The following is a 16,173-nucleotide window of genomic DNA, read 5'->3' on the forward strand; positions in this document are numbered from 1 at the left end:
GACTGGAATGAAGGTGGGTGAATTTTAATGCATAATTTCAGGCATCACAGATTTTTATGAACATCAAATATTGCCCCCCAAAATTCAGCTTAATTGAAATGAACCCACAAATAATGCTCTGACGTTTCTGAAACATTTTGTTGTTTTTTGCCCTTGATTTAATCCTGTGTAGTTGACAACAAAATTTAAAGCTAAAATGTAAAACTGGGGAAAAAATAGCCAGACATACAGCAGCTCACAGGTAACACGTGACTGGCATGAGCACAGGCTGTTGTAATGCTGGCTGTAATTTTAATGCATTGTAGGATGAGCTCTCTCATTTTGAATGAGGGTTGTCTTAACTACACAGTCATAAAATGGTTATGATTATGAGAAGTGATTTCATTAAGTTTAACTTCCATCGCAGAAATATAGTGAGAGTGTCGCATGGACAAATATACCTGCAGCGGGAGGGCGTGGTTACACGGTCAGGACAAAACTCCTGCTCTGCATTTATGATTGATGACATTTTGCTAAAGTTATCTGGGGACATATTTTGGCTTGAATGTGTGTGTGTGTGTGTGTGTGTGTGTGCACGTGTGTGTGTGCGTGTGTGCCTGTGTGTGTGTGCGTGTGTGTGTGTGTGTGTGTGTGTGTGCGAGCGTGTGCCTGTGTGTCCATCCTAAAGGGACTGAGGCTGCTCTTTTCCCACAGAGTTCCAGTGGGAGGTTCCCATGGTAACGCAGGAATCGGAAGCAACTATAATTGGCCCTTTTTTTCCAGTCTCTGTTTTGTCTGGCTCAAGATCTCGTTATCTCTCTTTTGCTTACTCTTTCACTTGCTCTTGCCCATTCCCTCCCTCTCTCTCTCTCTCTCTCTCTCTCTCTCTAACACACACACACACACACATGCATGCACAAACATACACAAGGGCAACATACAATATGTCAGTGATATTTCCACCATGTAGGACAAGCCCAGTTAATCAACAAAGAAGATAGTTCAGCCTCATTTACTGGAATAACACGCAAGCACTGGGGTAGAGGACTTAAACTACATGAGGATATCAAGGAATGGCATGATAATAAAATGAAGAATATGAAGTGGAAGGAATAAAGGAGGAAGAAGGAAAAGGGATGATCATGACTGTAGAAGTCATCATAAAGTTCACTGGTACTGTTACCATGACTGCTGGGGGGGATTTGAAGTTAGTGATGTAGTCAGCTGTGTTATAAGTTGAGCTGTGTTATGAAGCCTAGTGAGTAGATGTTGGAAGTGAGTCCATATGTCAGTTTGCTAAGGCAAGAGGAAAGCTAGAGTTGAAATAATGAGATTCAAAATAAACTTAAGAGTATTTAATAATGTAACTTGATTTGGACAGCACATAAACAGAGCTGCAAAAAGGTTGCATTATTCAAGCAATATCACACGAGAGGGAGTGTTGTTATACTGTATATGTCAGAACGGCTGTGAATCGGTTGTAGGCACAAAGATAGTCACAGCCATGCTGATATACAGTATAACAGCACAACTTCAAGTGTGATACTGCTTTTATACAGCAGTTCTACGAACAAGGTTGTTTATCAAGTACCGATAATTTGAGACAATGAAATATGTTTGTTTTTTGTTGTTTTTTGTCATTTATTCAGCTCCACCAACAAAATATTTCTTTCAGGATTACATTTACACATGTTGTAAAGCAACACATAAACAATTTCTTGACTACAGGTCAGTTAGCTAGCTACCTAACTACCTGCTTTTTTTATCATGCACGAAAAGGCTAGCTAGCTACTTTCTTTCATAGCCAAGAGCAGGCTCGCCAGCTACTTTTTTATCATACATGTAAAGGCTAGCTATACAGTTGGCAAGTAAGCCACTTTAAATCACAGCCCACTACAGGCTAGCGAGCCACTTTTTAGCACACATGGACGGGCTAGATATATGGTAGGCTTGCTAACTAGCTATTGTTGATCATACCCAAGTTTCTTTTAGGTTCTTTTTATTATCATACACGGAAACATATCCACATTTGCGCAAATTACTCAACCGAAACTAACCGTTGTACAATAGTACTTATCAACAAGGTTTGTTTAGTTGAATTAACTCCAAAATGTCAGTATGACTGAGAAACACATTACTCTTCTGATAGGAAGATGTATCCGACATCATCGGATTGTTTTGGACCTCATTATCCAAAAGGAAAAAAAAATCCGTAGACATCCTCCTTGTCTAGACATCCATAGACAATACTTTAGTTGTATTTAAATCACTGTTTTAGTTTTAAATCTGAGAGTATGCTTAGATTCATTTATATAAGTGATAATGTAGCGAGTAATAAACAGACAAAAAAAAAAAGTAGTTGGTGCAGCTAGAAGAAGTAGTAGTAGTATTGTTATTATTATTAGCACTTACAGGCAAAGGGCAAAGGTGGCTTAATATACATAGCTTTGCAGCCAGCTCCTGAGGGTGTGTCAGGAAGGACCATGGAGCAGGACAAGTGCAGAGTAACAGAAGGATCGTTTAATGACAATGAGAAGTCAAACTGGGTTACCAAGGTACCAGGACTATATATAAACTGGGTTACCAGGGGACTAGACACAGGCAGACTACAACGAACACAGACCACTTGGTTATAGTAATGGGGTCCCAGGGGACTGAGTAGAATCGAGGACTTGAAAATAGTGAGGCAGCTTAGAAAACACATGGGGAGTGTAGACTTTGCGGGGATCTGGTCCGATAGTGGGGATTAAATAGAGAGGGGAATCAGAGGGGAATAGAGTGAATGCAGGCATGAGGGATGAAGCATGATCAGACCTGTGATTAGTAAACCGGCGACGCTGATCGCTGAATGGCTGAGACTGGCTAGGGAGGAGACGAGGTCGTTACAGGGTGATATCACAAAACACGCTTAATTTTCAGAGTTTATGCAAGTAAGCCGACTTCAGTAAAGTGTTTTCAGTAAAAACAAAACGAAAGAATGAAAAAAAAACAAAAAAAGGTAAATCAACCTACGTAGTCCAGCTTGGCAGGGTTTAACAGTGAAGAGCAGAGCATTTGGCTCCTGTAAAACAAATCTGAAGAAAATTAGTGCAGTCTGCTTCAGTTCCAAAGAGCAGTTGTGTTCTTATGAAATGAAATTCAAAACTGCTGTAAGTGCAAGGAAAAAGAAAAGGGAAAATGCTCTCAGTGCTGCTAAGGCACAGATCTGCAGAGGGAAAAAACAGGCTATAAATGTGTAAATTCAAAATCAGAACCACAGAAAGTGCACAATAAATTATCCTCTTAATCTTATTCATTCTGTAATTATATATGAACACAATTCATAGCTTATTCAGCACAAATATGTTATGTAGAAATTAATAATTAACCAAGATGAGTTACTTCTAATTTGATAATACTGTCTTACTTAAGAGGCTTAATTTCTGTTTAAGGCCTAATCATTTTTCCCTATAGTCACCATCCTAATGGTATTAAGTCAAAGATAAAGTTCAAATATAAAAAGTTATAAAAAATCAAATATAAAGACCTCGTCCATTCCATTCCTGGAGACCCACAAGACAGCATATTTTTACTCTAGCCCAGTGCTACCAAGCCTGATTCAACAGACCTATTGATTACTGCAGTCTTTGGTTTCTTGAACCAGGTGTACTGGAAGCTGGCAGTAGTCATAATCTGCAGTCTGCTGATTGCTACAGTCTGGAGGTGAGAAGCACTGATTTACCATATCATTTCTTTGGTTCCCCACATCTTTGAATGATATAGACTTTCAGGGGAAAAAACAGTAAGGGCATTTGTTACGGCAAACAGGAAAAAAGTGAAGGAAATAGATGGAAGACAGAGCAGTGCTCCACCCCTCGGTAATACTCCTGTGTGTGTGTGTGTGTGTGTGTGTGTGTGTGTGTGTGCTTTGCGGGGACGTGGGATGGGGGGGGGGGGGGGGGGTAATAAGTTAGGCCATAATGAAAGGCATGCTGAGGGTCACCTCTTCTGAATCAACATAACGCACTTCACCATAAGGTCCAAGGACTCCACACAGATAATTCATCCAATAAGAATGCCTGTATTTCCTCACCAGGAGACTTATCAGGAAAAGCTTGTCAGACCCGTCATGGATTTTTGCCATCCCTAAATTCTCATCCAACTCAGAGAGCCATAATGAATATTTTTGTTTTGTCTAATTCCACATGAACAAAAGATATGGAAAAGGGGAGAAAAGGGGAATTAACCACAACAGTATACAGTGCTTAACATACAAAGTGAGCCACCTACCATTCTGATCTGAACCTATTGTAACCTTGCTAACCTCTGAATCCCGTTTTGTAGAAAGCCCCTATTGTGGGTCCATAGCACAGTACATTTCAAATCTCTCTTAGCTCAACCACACCCAGTTTAGCTCATCAGCTAGTTATCAAGCCCTTTAATAGCTAAAGTAGGTGCATTAGAGGCAGGAGGGATGTAAAATCTTGACAAAGCAGTTATAATATAACTCTTTATCTTTTTTTTTTTCTTCCCTGAAAAAGCCACTATGTTGTTACCAGGCAACCAGGAAAAGCACCGTTTGTTGTGGTGTGTAATCACTTTAATGTGAGGAAGCTGCACGTTTGACTGTGTTTTAGCTCAGCTGTTGTGTAAACAAGATGATGCTAAGCCTCTTAGCTGATAAACTCTGGGCTCGAACTCACACTCAGTAACTATATTCACGGAGCGACTAAAGGTGACTTAGCTTCGGGTTTTTTTCCTTCAAGTGTGACAAAGATTTGACGTTTCCAGAGCAGTGTGGACAGCCCAAAAAAAAAAAAAGGGGGGGCTTTGAGTCTCATCTTTCAGTTCCAGTTCAGTTCACAGTTGTACGTGATTTAAAAAAAGAAAAAAAGATTCTGTCCCTGTCCAAGGAGACTGCTGAGTAATCTGAATAAGAACCATCAAATCTGGAACTGAGGTTTTGACGGGCAGCTGACAAATAACCCCACACCTGGAGTCCTGTGTCACCAAGCCCATGTACACGTCAGGATCTACTACCACCAAGTTCATGTAATACATGAGGCAATATTTGGTACTATGATGCGTATGAATAGCACACTAAGAAAGGACACTGAGGAGAAATGATGTTTATATAAAAACAGGCCTATCCTGACACCATGATAGAATGGTTTTTCTGTGTTGTGCATTCACAAAGATTTTATAAATCAGTGATGGCACTGAGCATATTAATGCATTCAGAGGCAATTTTTTTTTATTGTGGTGGTCTGTTTTTTTGCTATTCTGGTCGTACACTGCTTTTAGGAATGACACTGGCATTGTTGAACTGTGAATATTTTTCTTTCATCTAAGGGAAATAAAAGAATCCTGCATTCCGTGTCCTTAGACAGTCAGTGGCTGGTATACACGTGTTTACAGAAATCTTGAGAGTTCTGGTTTGAGGTTGACTTGGCAGTGAGTGTGTCTTGACTGTGTCACTGTGTGTGTGTGTGTGTGTGTGTGCGTGTGTGTGTGTGTGTGTGTGTGTGCGTGTGTGTGTGTGTTGCCGTGCTTGTCAGCTGAGCGGATGAGTTTGTATAATCGAGATGTGTTCTGACAGACAGCTCTGGGCAGCCATTTTAGCTTTTCTGAGACATCTTGACAAGCGTATGTTTGTGTCTGTTGGCTAAGAGCTGTGAGGGAGGAGTCTGCGGATGGTGATGGCGGCTGACAAAAAAAAAAAAAAAAATCTCTTACATTTCATTTCAGCACAGGAAGTGATGTCACTGCGTATCAGGTTCAGCTTAATGAGTAAGAGCTGTGACCCAAACTGCTACTGTCATCATTTTCTCAAGAAATATTATATTCTGAAGAAACTGGAGGTTGAGTATGTCAAAGCAAATTAGTGAGTCTGTGAGTGTTTTAGCATGTGTGTGTGTGTGTGTGTGTGTGCGCGCACACAAGCTCATTTTTATAGGTTTCTGTGCAGTCCTCAGCAATTTACATGAATTGTGGTTCATTATTTCATGTGGTCGTAGTCTGTGTATATCCACAGTATATGTGGTGGGTGTAGATGTCATACCCTCCAGTGTTCAGAAAAAAGGGGAATGTTTGCCTTACCCCTCACCCCCCGGCAGTCCAGCTGCCCAGTGAGAACTGACATTATCATGTTTTTTTTTTTTTTTCTTTTTTTGGTATCTGCAGGCCCAGTTTGAGTCTGCACCGTTCCCACTGCTGTGCTGTCCGTTTTCGTTGACCTATAACATTTACCAAGCTACCCCTTGTGTTGTTCTCTCATGTACACTAATAGCCTGTTGCATCTTTCAGTCACGTCACACAACAATGCACTGAAAAAAATGACTATTACGTGGTCAAAAGGCAAAGATGAGGTTAAAAAAACTGCTCTACTTGTATTTAAAATAATACTTAGGTCCGTTCTACATATTTTTAGCATCTCCCCTCATTTGACAAATTTACTTATTCTTTAACTATTCAGGAGAGCCCAGCATTCTCCGTGAATTATGTTGAACTGCATGGAATGCCTTTAAATATGTCAAAATTATCTAGGCCTTGGATCCTCCTGCCTAACTTTATTACTCATAATCAGCCAAAATAAAGTCCGGCTGATTTATATATTAAGGAAAATAGAACAGTAGACCGTTTTTATTTGTTTTATGGACGGAGTTTCCTTTCCATCATAATATCCTCAGATGCTGTTAGTGTCCTTTCGGTATATTCATTTTTCTCCTTATTTTTATACAACTGAATGAAATTTCATCCTCATATTCACTGTACTTATTGGTAATACCAGAATATTTGACAAAATATTGATGAATTATTATTATTATTATTATTATTATTATTATTATTATTATGACTTGGCATCGATGGTAGATGAATGGGCTGTGTAGCTTATGTTACTGATTATTACTGAAATTCACTGTGGCCTGTGAGTTGCTTTCTTTGTGTGTGCATGTTATGTCTTAACCATGAGCCTTGACTTTGACCATACATGGTTTGAACGTGTGAGTATGTTGGTGATTCTGCTCAACTGCGTGACTCTGGGAATGTTCCAGCCATGTCAGGACCTGGAGTGTCACTCAGACCGATGCAGCATACTGCAGGTAACACACACACACGCAAACACATACATATACACATACACACACACACACACAGACAGACATACACACAGACAGACAGACACACACACAAACAGACACACACACACACACACAGACAGACACACACACACACACACACACACACACTCTTGCTTTCAAGCACATGCACCGGCATACACACACATATACCCAAAAACATAACTTCATTCCCTTGAGGAATGTTTGGGATTTTTATATCTATTGCTTTGATTGGGTCTCTTTGGGATTTCGGGTCTTTCTGTCTATTTAAGGCTGCAAGGGAAAGAAAGATGCTCCTGAATTAATGAACTAAAACAGTGTGTGTACTCACATGGTCTCCCACTCATATAGATAAACAGTGACCAAGACTAAGGAGTCACAGCCGCTAATGCGACTGTTACAGTGTCAAAGCACATTAAATATGTTTGTTCTGTGTGTGTGTACATGTGTGTGTGTATGTGTGGGTGTACGTGTGTGTGCGTGTGTGTGTGTGTGTGTGTTTTGTGTGTATGCGTGTGTGTGCGCGCGCGTGTGTGTATTACAGAGAGAGAGAGGGAGAGAAAAAGAGAGAGAGAAAGAGTGTGTGTGTGTGTTTGTGTGTGTATGTGTATGTGTGTTACAGAGGGAGAAAGAGAGAGAGAGAGGAAGTCTATGTGTGTGTTGCTATGATCTGTATGTTAACATATGTGCATGTGCTTGTGTGAACATGGTTGGTTGGTGTCTCTCTGCAGGCGTTTGACGACTTCATCTTTGCATTCTTCGCGGTAGAAATGGTCGTTAAAATGGTCGCTTTGGGCATTTTTGGACAGAGATGTTACCTCGGCGACACGTGGAACCGGCTGGATTTCTTTATAGTCATGGCAGGGTAAGAGGGCACCAAGCAGACTGGAAATCAGAGACACTAAAGATCTGGAACCAATCCCCTGTCTGACAAAACCTGCTTATTTTAAGTGAAACTGCAAGCAGTCATTCATTCATTCATTCATTCATTCATTCATTCATTCTGTACTTTGTGTCAATGCATAATAAATCACATAAAAATTCAAATGATTACAACTGTGTATAGAAGGACAGATTTAACTTCACCTTGATACTTTAATTCGTAAACTTGTTTGCTCTGTTAATTACATTTTTAATTAAAGGATGCAGCAATTCAAGTACTGATGGTTGCGATTTATCTTCCTCTGGTACCATCAGACTGCACTGACTTGAGATCAGCTCCTGTTCAAATTTATCTGAGAATCACTACAATTCAACCAAGACTAAAGCAGTTAAAATGACTGATTCACTTTAGGGAGAAAAGAGAGAGTCAGATGTGGGTGTGAATATTTGGTGTGAATACCCTATAAAACTGAGCAAACATAGGGTAGAAAAACACAGAAGTGTCAGTCAATGTAAAAATAAATAAATAAAAAATTCAGTTTGTGTGCATGAGGTGCTGAGCTAGACTGCTTTAGTGAAGGATATATTCATATTTAGATTCATTACTGATTTTACTTTAGAGTGAGAGAATATGGCATAGTCATGAAAATTCAAATTAATACCTGAAATAGTCCAGTTGGTTTTTTTTACTAAAGTTTTTGCTTTGGAGCAGGAGTTGGAGACTGCATGGCATGCAAAAGTGCACACATATATAATGGATGATTCAACAGCATATTTTTTATTTACTTATTTATTTATTTACTTACCTACTTACATATTTGTTTATTTTCCAGGATGCTGGAGTACTCTCTAGATGGACATAATGTTAGTTTCTCCGCTATCAGGACTGTTCGTGTTCTTCGACCTCTACGCGCCATCAATAGAGTACCCAGTGAGTCCACGTTTATTCTCTCTCTCTCTCTCTCTCTCTCTCTCTCTCTCTCTCTCTCTCTCTCTCTCCTTCTTCTTCTTTATCTATCTATCTATCTATCTATCTATCTATCTTGATAATTTGATTTTTTTTTCTTCTTGTGTGTCTTTTTGCGTCAGCCGCACCCTCTCCCTTTCTCTTTACTTTTTCTCTCTCACCCACTTTTCTCCTTCTCTTCTCCCACTCTTTCTTTCTCTTAGTGTCACTGCTTCATAGTTATTGATTTGAAGCGAGTGATTTGGACTGCACTGAGGCAAAAAAAGAAACGCTTGGCATATTTATAGACACACACACACTCACACACACACATGCAGGCAAATACAGAGAGAGAGAGCGAGATAGAGAGAGAGAAAGAGAGTTGTCTGGTTTGGCACTGACACTCACTCTTGCTGCTTAGTGTTGAGAATTTTCATTTCCAACATCATCACATGGTCTGTAGAGCATAAAGACGATAATGCACACACACACATATGCACACACACCACATGCCACACACCACACACCACACACTGCAGTGTATCTTGATGTTCTCCCAGGCTGAATGCGTGTGTGTGTGTGTGTGTGCTACAGTGTAGGAGAGTTCCCTTTCTGTCATGATTATCAAACTAAGCAAACACTTAAATTTCACTGCTGGATGAAACTCATTAAAGTACAAACACACACGAATACACACGCGAATACACACACACATAGTGTTGCCCCCAGTGTGTTGTCCACTCCTGTAGCAGTGCAGTAATAGATTTAAACTCCAATGAACTCCAGTGAGGACTGCGACGCAGTGGCTGTTTCATTTCCTATTCACTTATTTTCAGCCCTCAGAGCAGTATGTTGGTGTGTGTGTGTGTGTGTGAGTGTGCGTGCGTGTGTGTGTGTGCGTGTGTGTGTGTGTGTGTGTGTGCACATGTGTGTGTGTGTGTGTTTGCGTGTGTGTGCATGTGTGTGTGTATGTGTGCATGCGTGTGTCATGGACAGCAGCTGTATTAATGTCAGAAATAAGCTAAGATATATCCCAGGCTGTACACTATGTATATGTGTGTATTTGGACTGTGTGCACTTTAAGTGTGACACAGACACTATGTTTATATAAATTACAGAGATTGGGCCTGTTTATGATGCCTGTGCTGTTGATGTCTCTATGTTAAGACTGTTTTGGTGTTTCTTGTGTGTGTGTGTGTGTGTGTGTGTGTGTGTCTGTGTCTGGGTTTTTGATGTCCAAAGTATGGTATGTTGTCCATTTGATCTGAGCCTGTTTTTAGACACGGTTTGTGTAGATTTACAATCGTTTGTGTGTAAATTTCAAAAGGTGTGTGTGTGTGTGTTATCTTGTGTGTTGCAGGTATGCGTATCTTGGTGACGTTGCTGTTGGACACGTTGCCAATGCTGGGCAATGTCTTGCTTTTGTGCTTTTTTGTTTTCTTCATTTTTGGAATCGTTGGCGTGCAGCTGTGGGCAGGCCTTCTCAGGAACCGCTGTTTCCTCGATGAAAACGCAAAGATGTGAGTGAACTCCAGAGTACAAGTTAACTCACCAGCACACACACACACACACACACACACACACACGTCCCAAAACCAATTGTATCAAAGTGTTGGTACGCACTCTTTATGATACATACATGCCCATAGACATACACACACACTCACGCGCACACACACACACACACACACACACGTCCCAAAACCAATTATATCAAAGTGCAGGTACACACTCTTTATGATACATACATGCCCATAGACATACACACACACTCACACACACACATACACACACATACACACACACACACACACATGCGCGCATGCGCACACACACTTCTCCCCGTAAGCACAATGTCTTTTTTCTGAGGGTAGGGGTGTCATGCCATTGTCTGTGGCTGTGGGATCTAGTGTGATCCCTGGAAGACTGGACACAGTTAGAGTACTCATAGCTGATATCACAGAGGGTCGACACATAGACATACTAATCTCCTTATGGTTGCTTGCTCCTGCGGTGAGTGCCACCCAGGTGGCCTGTATGGGACAGTTGTTGTTACGAGTCAGCTGACAGTGTCTCCACTGCAGGAGGCTGGATATGACAGCTCTACAAGAGCGTCCTGATTTGGTCCTTGCATCGTTCCTTCTGTCCTCCTGCACACCTTCACCCATCTCTGACCGTAAATCCGCTGTACAGTCCTCTACGAACACCGTCCTTGAAACTGAAGGGGACTGATTGTTGGCCATCAGTGCTGACCCTGGTCTGCCTGTTGCGTTCATATTGGCCGAGGATGTGGAGGAATTTAGGGGAACACTAAGCCTGTGAGGTGGTCCCCACACGAAAGCCAGCCGCTTCACGGTCCTAAAGGGCTAAGAGAGATTGATGAAGGCTACGAAAAGGTCCGCGTTTTACCTCGGGGAATTTCTCTTGCACCTGCCGTGTCCATGAAAATCTGTGTCCGTGGTGCTGCGGTCATGCCTGAGAGCACATACGTTTTAAGGAAAAGATATTCTGCGTAATTCGAGATTCCAGGCAACAGAGCGTGGACTGAGGAAGGACTTTTCCAGTGGCTGCACAGAGAGAGATCCTCTGAGGTTACTCCAGTCTACTTTAACCCCTGCTTTTACCTTGTAGAAGCCGTTGATATTTGCATCACTTCGGTCTCAGGCAATGCTCTCAGAAGGCCAAACAGCATTGGTTTGATGGAGGAGGCACTAGGTGAGGAGATAACTGTCATGTCTGTGGATCTCCGCTGGGATACCCGCTCTTATTGTTTCCTGCTGGATCTCAGAAAAGCTAGCAAGCCTTGTCTGGCTGTTGGGCTGGTAGAAAACTTGGTAGCTTCTGAAGAGTGATGGGAATTATCAGGTTTCCAATTGTTGAGGAAGTAACCAGAAGGTTCTGTTGAACTTTGCAACCACCTGCTGTTTGTCTTTTAGGAGCGTTGTTCTGTCATCTGATTGGACTGTTGTTGCATTTTTCTTTCTTTTTTTTGGCATAGTGCGGCATATCGAGCATAGGATATTTTTTGATTTGGTCTACCGCTGAATTTCACTGGCTTTTTTTCTTCCGTGGGGAGTTGTGCTCTCTGAGTCTCAGGTCTGGCAAACCTTTATATGGCTGTTGGCCATAAGTGTGATGAGGGCATTTTTGATGCCACTTTCTAGTGTGTAACAGGGAGCTTTTCTGCTGATTGAAGGACTGCAGTACGCGGAACGTTCCAGATGGCCTTCGCTATGACATGAGTACACAGCTACACCTGCACGCAAGCACAAACACAAGCATTTGCACACGTGTACACACATACACAAAAATACAACATTTTTCACTCTCCCAAACACAAACACAAATGCATTTTCACTTCAAAAAGTTTTTAAGTGTTTTATAAACATTTTATAAACTTGCAATGTTTAGAAGTGGTCTTACAGCTAATTTGTTCAATCTTGTATTTGATCAGCTGACCAAGAGTATTCCCAAGAGTCTATGTGCAGTTTTAGAGTTTGAGTTTGAGACTTTGTCTGGCCACATAGCATCTCCCTTCAGACTTGTCCATTCCATTAACAATGTGCTTGGAGCAGGCACGTGTGTGTTTGTGTTTGTGTGTGTGTGCAAGTGTATTTGTGTGTTTGCATGCCTTGTCTGTTTACTGTATCTCCTGTCCTTGCTAACGGTGACTTCTTGTCACTTTTCCTCCATCACAACCCTTATGAGGTTATGGTTCTCTAGCAAAGATACACACACACACACACACACACACACACACACACACACTCTCTCTCTCATATGCACAGAAACTCTCTTAAGATCTTCATTTCTATTATTTAGATTTGAAGTTTTAATCCAGCATGTGTAGAAAAGGAGGATTCTTTTGGTAGTTTAATGTTAATAATGTAAGTCTTAAGTTAGCTAAAGTGGAATAAGAGAACTTAGAGTCTCTTTCCCCTACATTTCTCTCTTTTTAAGTCTCTCTCTCTCTCTGTCTCTCTCTTTCTCTCTCTGTCTGCAGGCAGTACAATCTTTCCTTTCTAAGTCCATATTTTAAGTACGAGGAGATGGAAGATATCCCATTTATCTGTTCCACTGATCGGGAGAACGGGATGCAACGTTGCTCTGATGTCCCACACCTGAAGGAGAGAGGAGCCAATTGTCAGTTTAACGGAGATTACATTGCAGAGTATGGCCTCCACAGCTCTGCCCATAATGGATGTGTGAATTGGAACCAGTATTACAACAACTGTAGAGCGTCAGATGTTAATCCTCACAACGGAGCCATCAGCTTTGACAACATCGGATATGCCTGGATCGCCATCTTTCAGGTTAGTGCATGTGTTTATGTGTGCATGCTTGCGTCTGCATCTGTGTCTGTGTCTGCGTTTGCATCCGTGTGTATGTATGTGTGCATCATGGGTATGTAGCAATTTGTTGAGATATGAATATGAGTCAAAGAATAGATGAATAAATATATCAATAAGTATTGGCACGGATGCAAGTATATATGTATTTTTATTCTTTTATGCATTTTTATGCATTTTTTGGAAAGAACACCTATACAAGGGGGTGAAACTTAAACCATATAAATGTGAAGCATGAAATCTGTCAATCAAGTAGCGGCAGTTGCTGGAAATGAATCTCTAAACAAGCAGTCAATGATAGCACTCAGTGCTTGACAATAATTATGTATAATTACTGTTAATATATCTTACAGCTATTTCCTGTAATTTGACAGTGATCTGCTGCCATCTGTGGTGCCCCAAAATTTCTGTATAGCTTACAGTATTTCTTTTTTTTGTTTGTTTGTTTTACAGTTTAACAGTGTTGGTGCATTGATTTATACAGTGAAAAGACCATTATTCATTATTTTACCTTTACGCTAACATCCAATTGGTTCTGCAGATCTTTTCCGCCTTTGATCAATTAATGAAATTATAAATGACAAGGTGGATTATCAATTTTTAAATGATTCCTGTTAAATATTGTATATGTTTCATATACTCCACGCCATCCCATGTCAAAATCCATACATGAGAGGGAATAAAAAATTACTTCAACTTCATTTTCAGTTAAATATTTCTCTAACTTGAATTTGCTGGTAACATTTATTTCAACATTACGTCATATAAACCTTGAGGTAAAATAGTAGGAAGTAGGAAAGTACAGTTTGAAAACAGTTACTCCAGGTCTTAGGCACTCAGTTAAAGATCTTTTGCCATCTAAATAACAATCTAACCATTGCTGAAGATAAAATATTGCTCCAGCATCAGAATTTACAAGGCAATGTGTCATGTGGACCGGTCAATTATGCCAATAAATAATCAAATGATCCATCACAAAAAAAGTGAATGAGTAACTCAAGCAGCTGAAGTGCATACTTGTGCCTGCTGGTTAAGTAGTTGTTGTATCTGACAAATTACTACTGCAGGGATCAGACCTCTGTGCATGCTGACTGTGTAGATTATGAGTTATTACCAATGCAGTTTTTGTACTGCAGTTGATTTTGCCTCGTGGGATGTTTGTACACTTGAGAACTTGTCTGGAGAAGTTAGTCTTTAATACCAAAAAACACTACGGTGGACAAATGACTGAAAGCATACATACTGAAAATGTACGGTTTATGCAGTCCACACTTGTACATCGTACAACGAGATTGTGACATCATAACCTTGTTTGTGTAATCTCATAATACATGAAGAGTCAGGAGTGAGGATAATCATTTATGAGCAAAAAATAAGCCAAGCTTAGAGTCACTGTAAGTTAAACCAGCTCCATGTCACTCACACACCACAATGCTTGAGGTGGAGAGTAGCGAAATAAATAAATAAAGTAAATAAATAAATAACTCTGTCTCACAAAGCTCACTGTTTAGTTTCACTCTAATGCTTCTGTGAGTACACTACAATTGACCAATTCAGTCTCCTGACCCATCTGAGTTTTGTATTTATAGTACGGACACAGGTGTTTTTCTCCATGAAAACTGGGCCTAATGACAGAATGTGTTAAGTGCTTTGGCAAAAGAATGTGGCTGTGATATGTTTGATCGTTCTGTGTGTGGTTTGAGATACGGTCTGTAAACACTTGGGAAACACTTTAGTATTCCCAGAAAGGCTTCTCCGCCATGGACATTTCTTTTCTGTTTGGATCTAGTCTCTTAATCTAAATGCTTAATGCTAGATGCTCTGTGTGGCCACATTTTTAAACATCACATATTAATTACATATGCGTTATAAATATCATAGGGGTTTTTGTTTTTTTGTTTAGGTTGGAAAGCAGTTTGTTTTCTCTCTCTTCGGCGTTGCGCAGCTTGTATTGAATTTGTATTGGAGGATATCAGTGTCCTATCAGAGAGCTCAAACTATTGAATTGTGCTGTCCCTTCTTTTGAAACATCAGCACCTTTCGCTCACATTCATCAGAGAAAGGTTAGAGCTGCGCAGCAAGGACATCCAGACTCAAAAAGATACCTCATAATAACAGCTTAAAAATATAAAGCAACTCAAACAGAGTAATCCTCATAAGCAGAATGATTAACAAAATTATTGGCTTTATCAAGACTCATGCACACTCATCTTTTCAGGATGGAGAATCGCATGTCCTCTGACAGGACAGAAAAGATCGCTGAGGATTAATATTGCTTCACTTTTAAAATAATATCTTCCATTATCAAATCATTTAGATTTCAACCCAAACTGAAATCTCATGGGCACTTTTCTATCTAGCATCCACCAAACCAGTTCTTTCTACAGTTGTCTGTAGACCCTGCTTGTGTTCTTTTTTTTGTTTTTCATGAATTCTCTGACCTTTTGTTGGGATTTTGCTGAGAGGGCATGCGAACAACGCAGTGAAATTTGTCGTTTTACGGACTTTGACATCAACCTGGAACAATAACACCTTCCCACTGAAGCGCAGTTGTAATGAGGTCGGCCACTCTTGTGACCCCAAATTATCGAGGCACTGACACGAATAGGCTCATACAGATATGGGCACTGAACAGCTAGTTTTATTGATCTGATGTAACAGAGGAGGCCAGGGGAGCCAATGGAGTAAATTGTGTTTTTATAGACCACAATATTATCTCCGCAACAAGGAGCATTAAGGTGCCAAAACAACAACCTGCACAGATTGTTCAGCATAAAAACTAAAAGAACTTTAAGATGCTGAACTTCAAACACTGCTGGGCAAATATACATCGAGATGATAGCCACAAACTTGACAGTATTGGTCTTTTGAATTGGTTAATGACATTCTTCGATGTCTGTACCAATCACCATGCAGA

At 40.5% G+C, this 16,173-nt stretch overlaps 1 protein-coding gene across 1 annotated transcript in view; it reads left to right on the top strand.

The window, feature by feature from the left end:
- The first annotated feature begins 6,953 nt into the window (after positions 1-6,953).
- cacna1hb (calcium channel, voltage-dependent, T type, alpha 1H subunit b) overlaps positions 6,954-16,173 on the top strand; it is a 47,252-nt gene continuing 38,032 nt past the window's right edge. The window contains exons 1-5 of the mRNA XM_030779017.1: positions 6,954-7,061; positions 7,811-7,944; positions 8,795-8,892; positions 10,268-10,427; positions 12,911-13,220. Coding sequence (XP_030634877.1) covers positions 6,969-7,061; positions 7,811-7,944; positions 8,795-8,892; positions 10,268-10,427; positions 12,911-13,220 — 795 coding nt within the window. The 5' untranslated portion in view covers positions 6,954-6,968. The remainder of the gene's footprint in view (positions 7,062-7,810; positions 7,945-8,794; positions 8,893-10,267; positions 10,428-12,910; positions 13,221-16,173) is intronic.

Source organism: Chanos chanos, chromosome 7 (assembly GCF_902362185.1).
Source record: "Chanos chanos chromosome 7, fChaCha1.1, whole genome shotgun sequence".
NCBI lineage: Eukaryota > Metazoa > Chordata > Actinopteri > Gonorynchiformes > Chanidae > Chanos > Chanos chanos.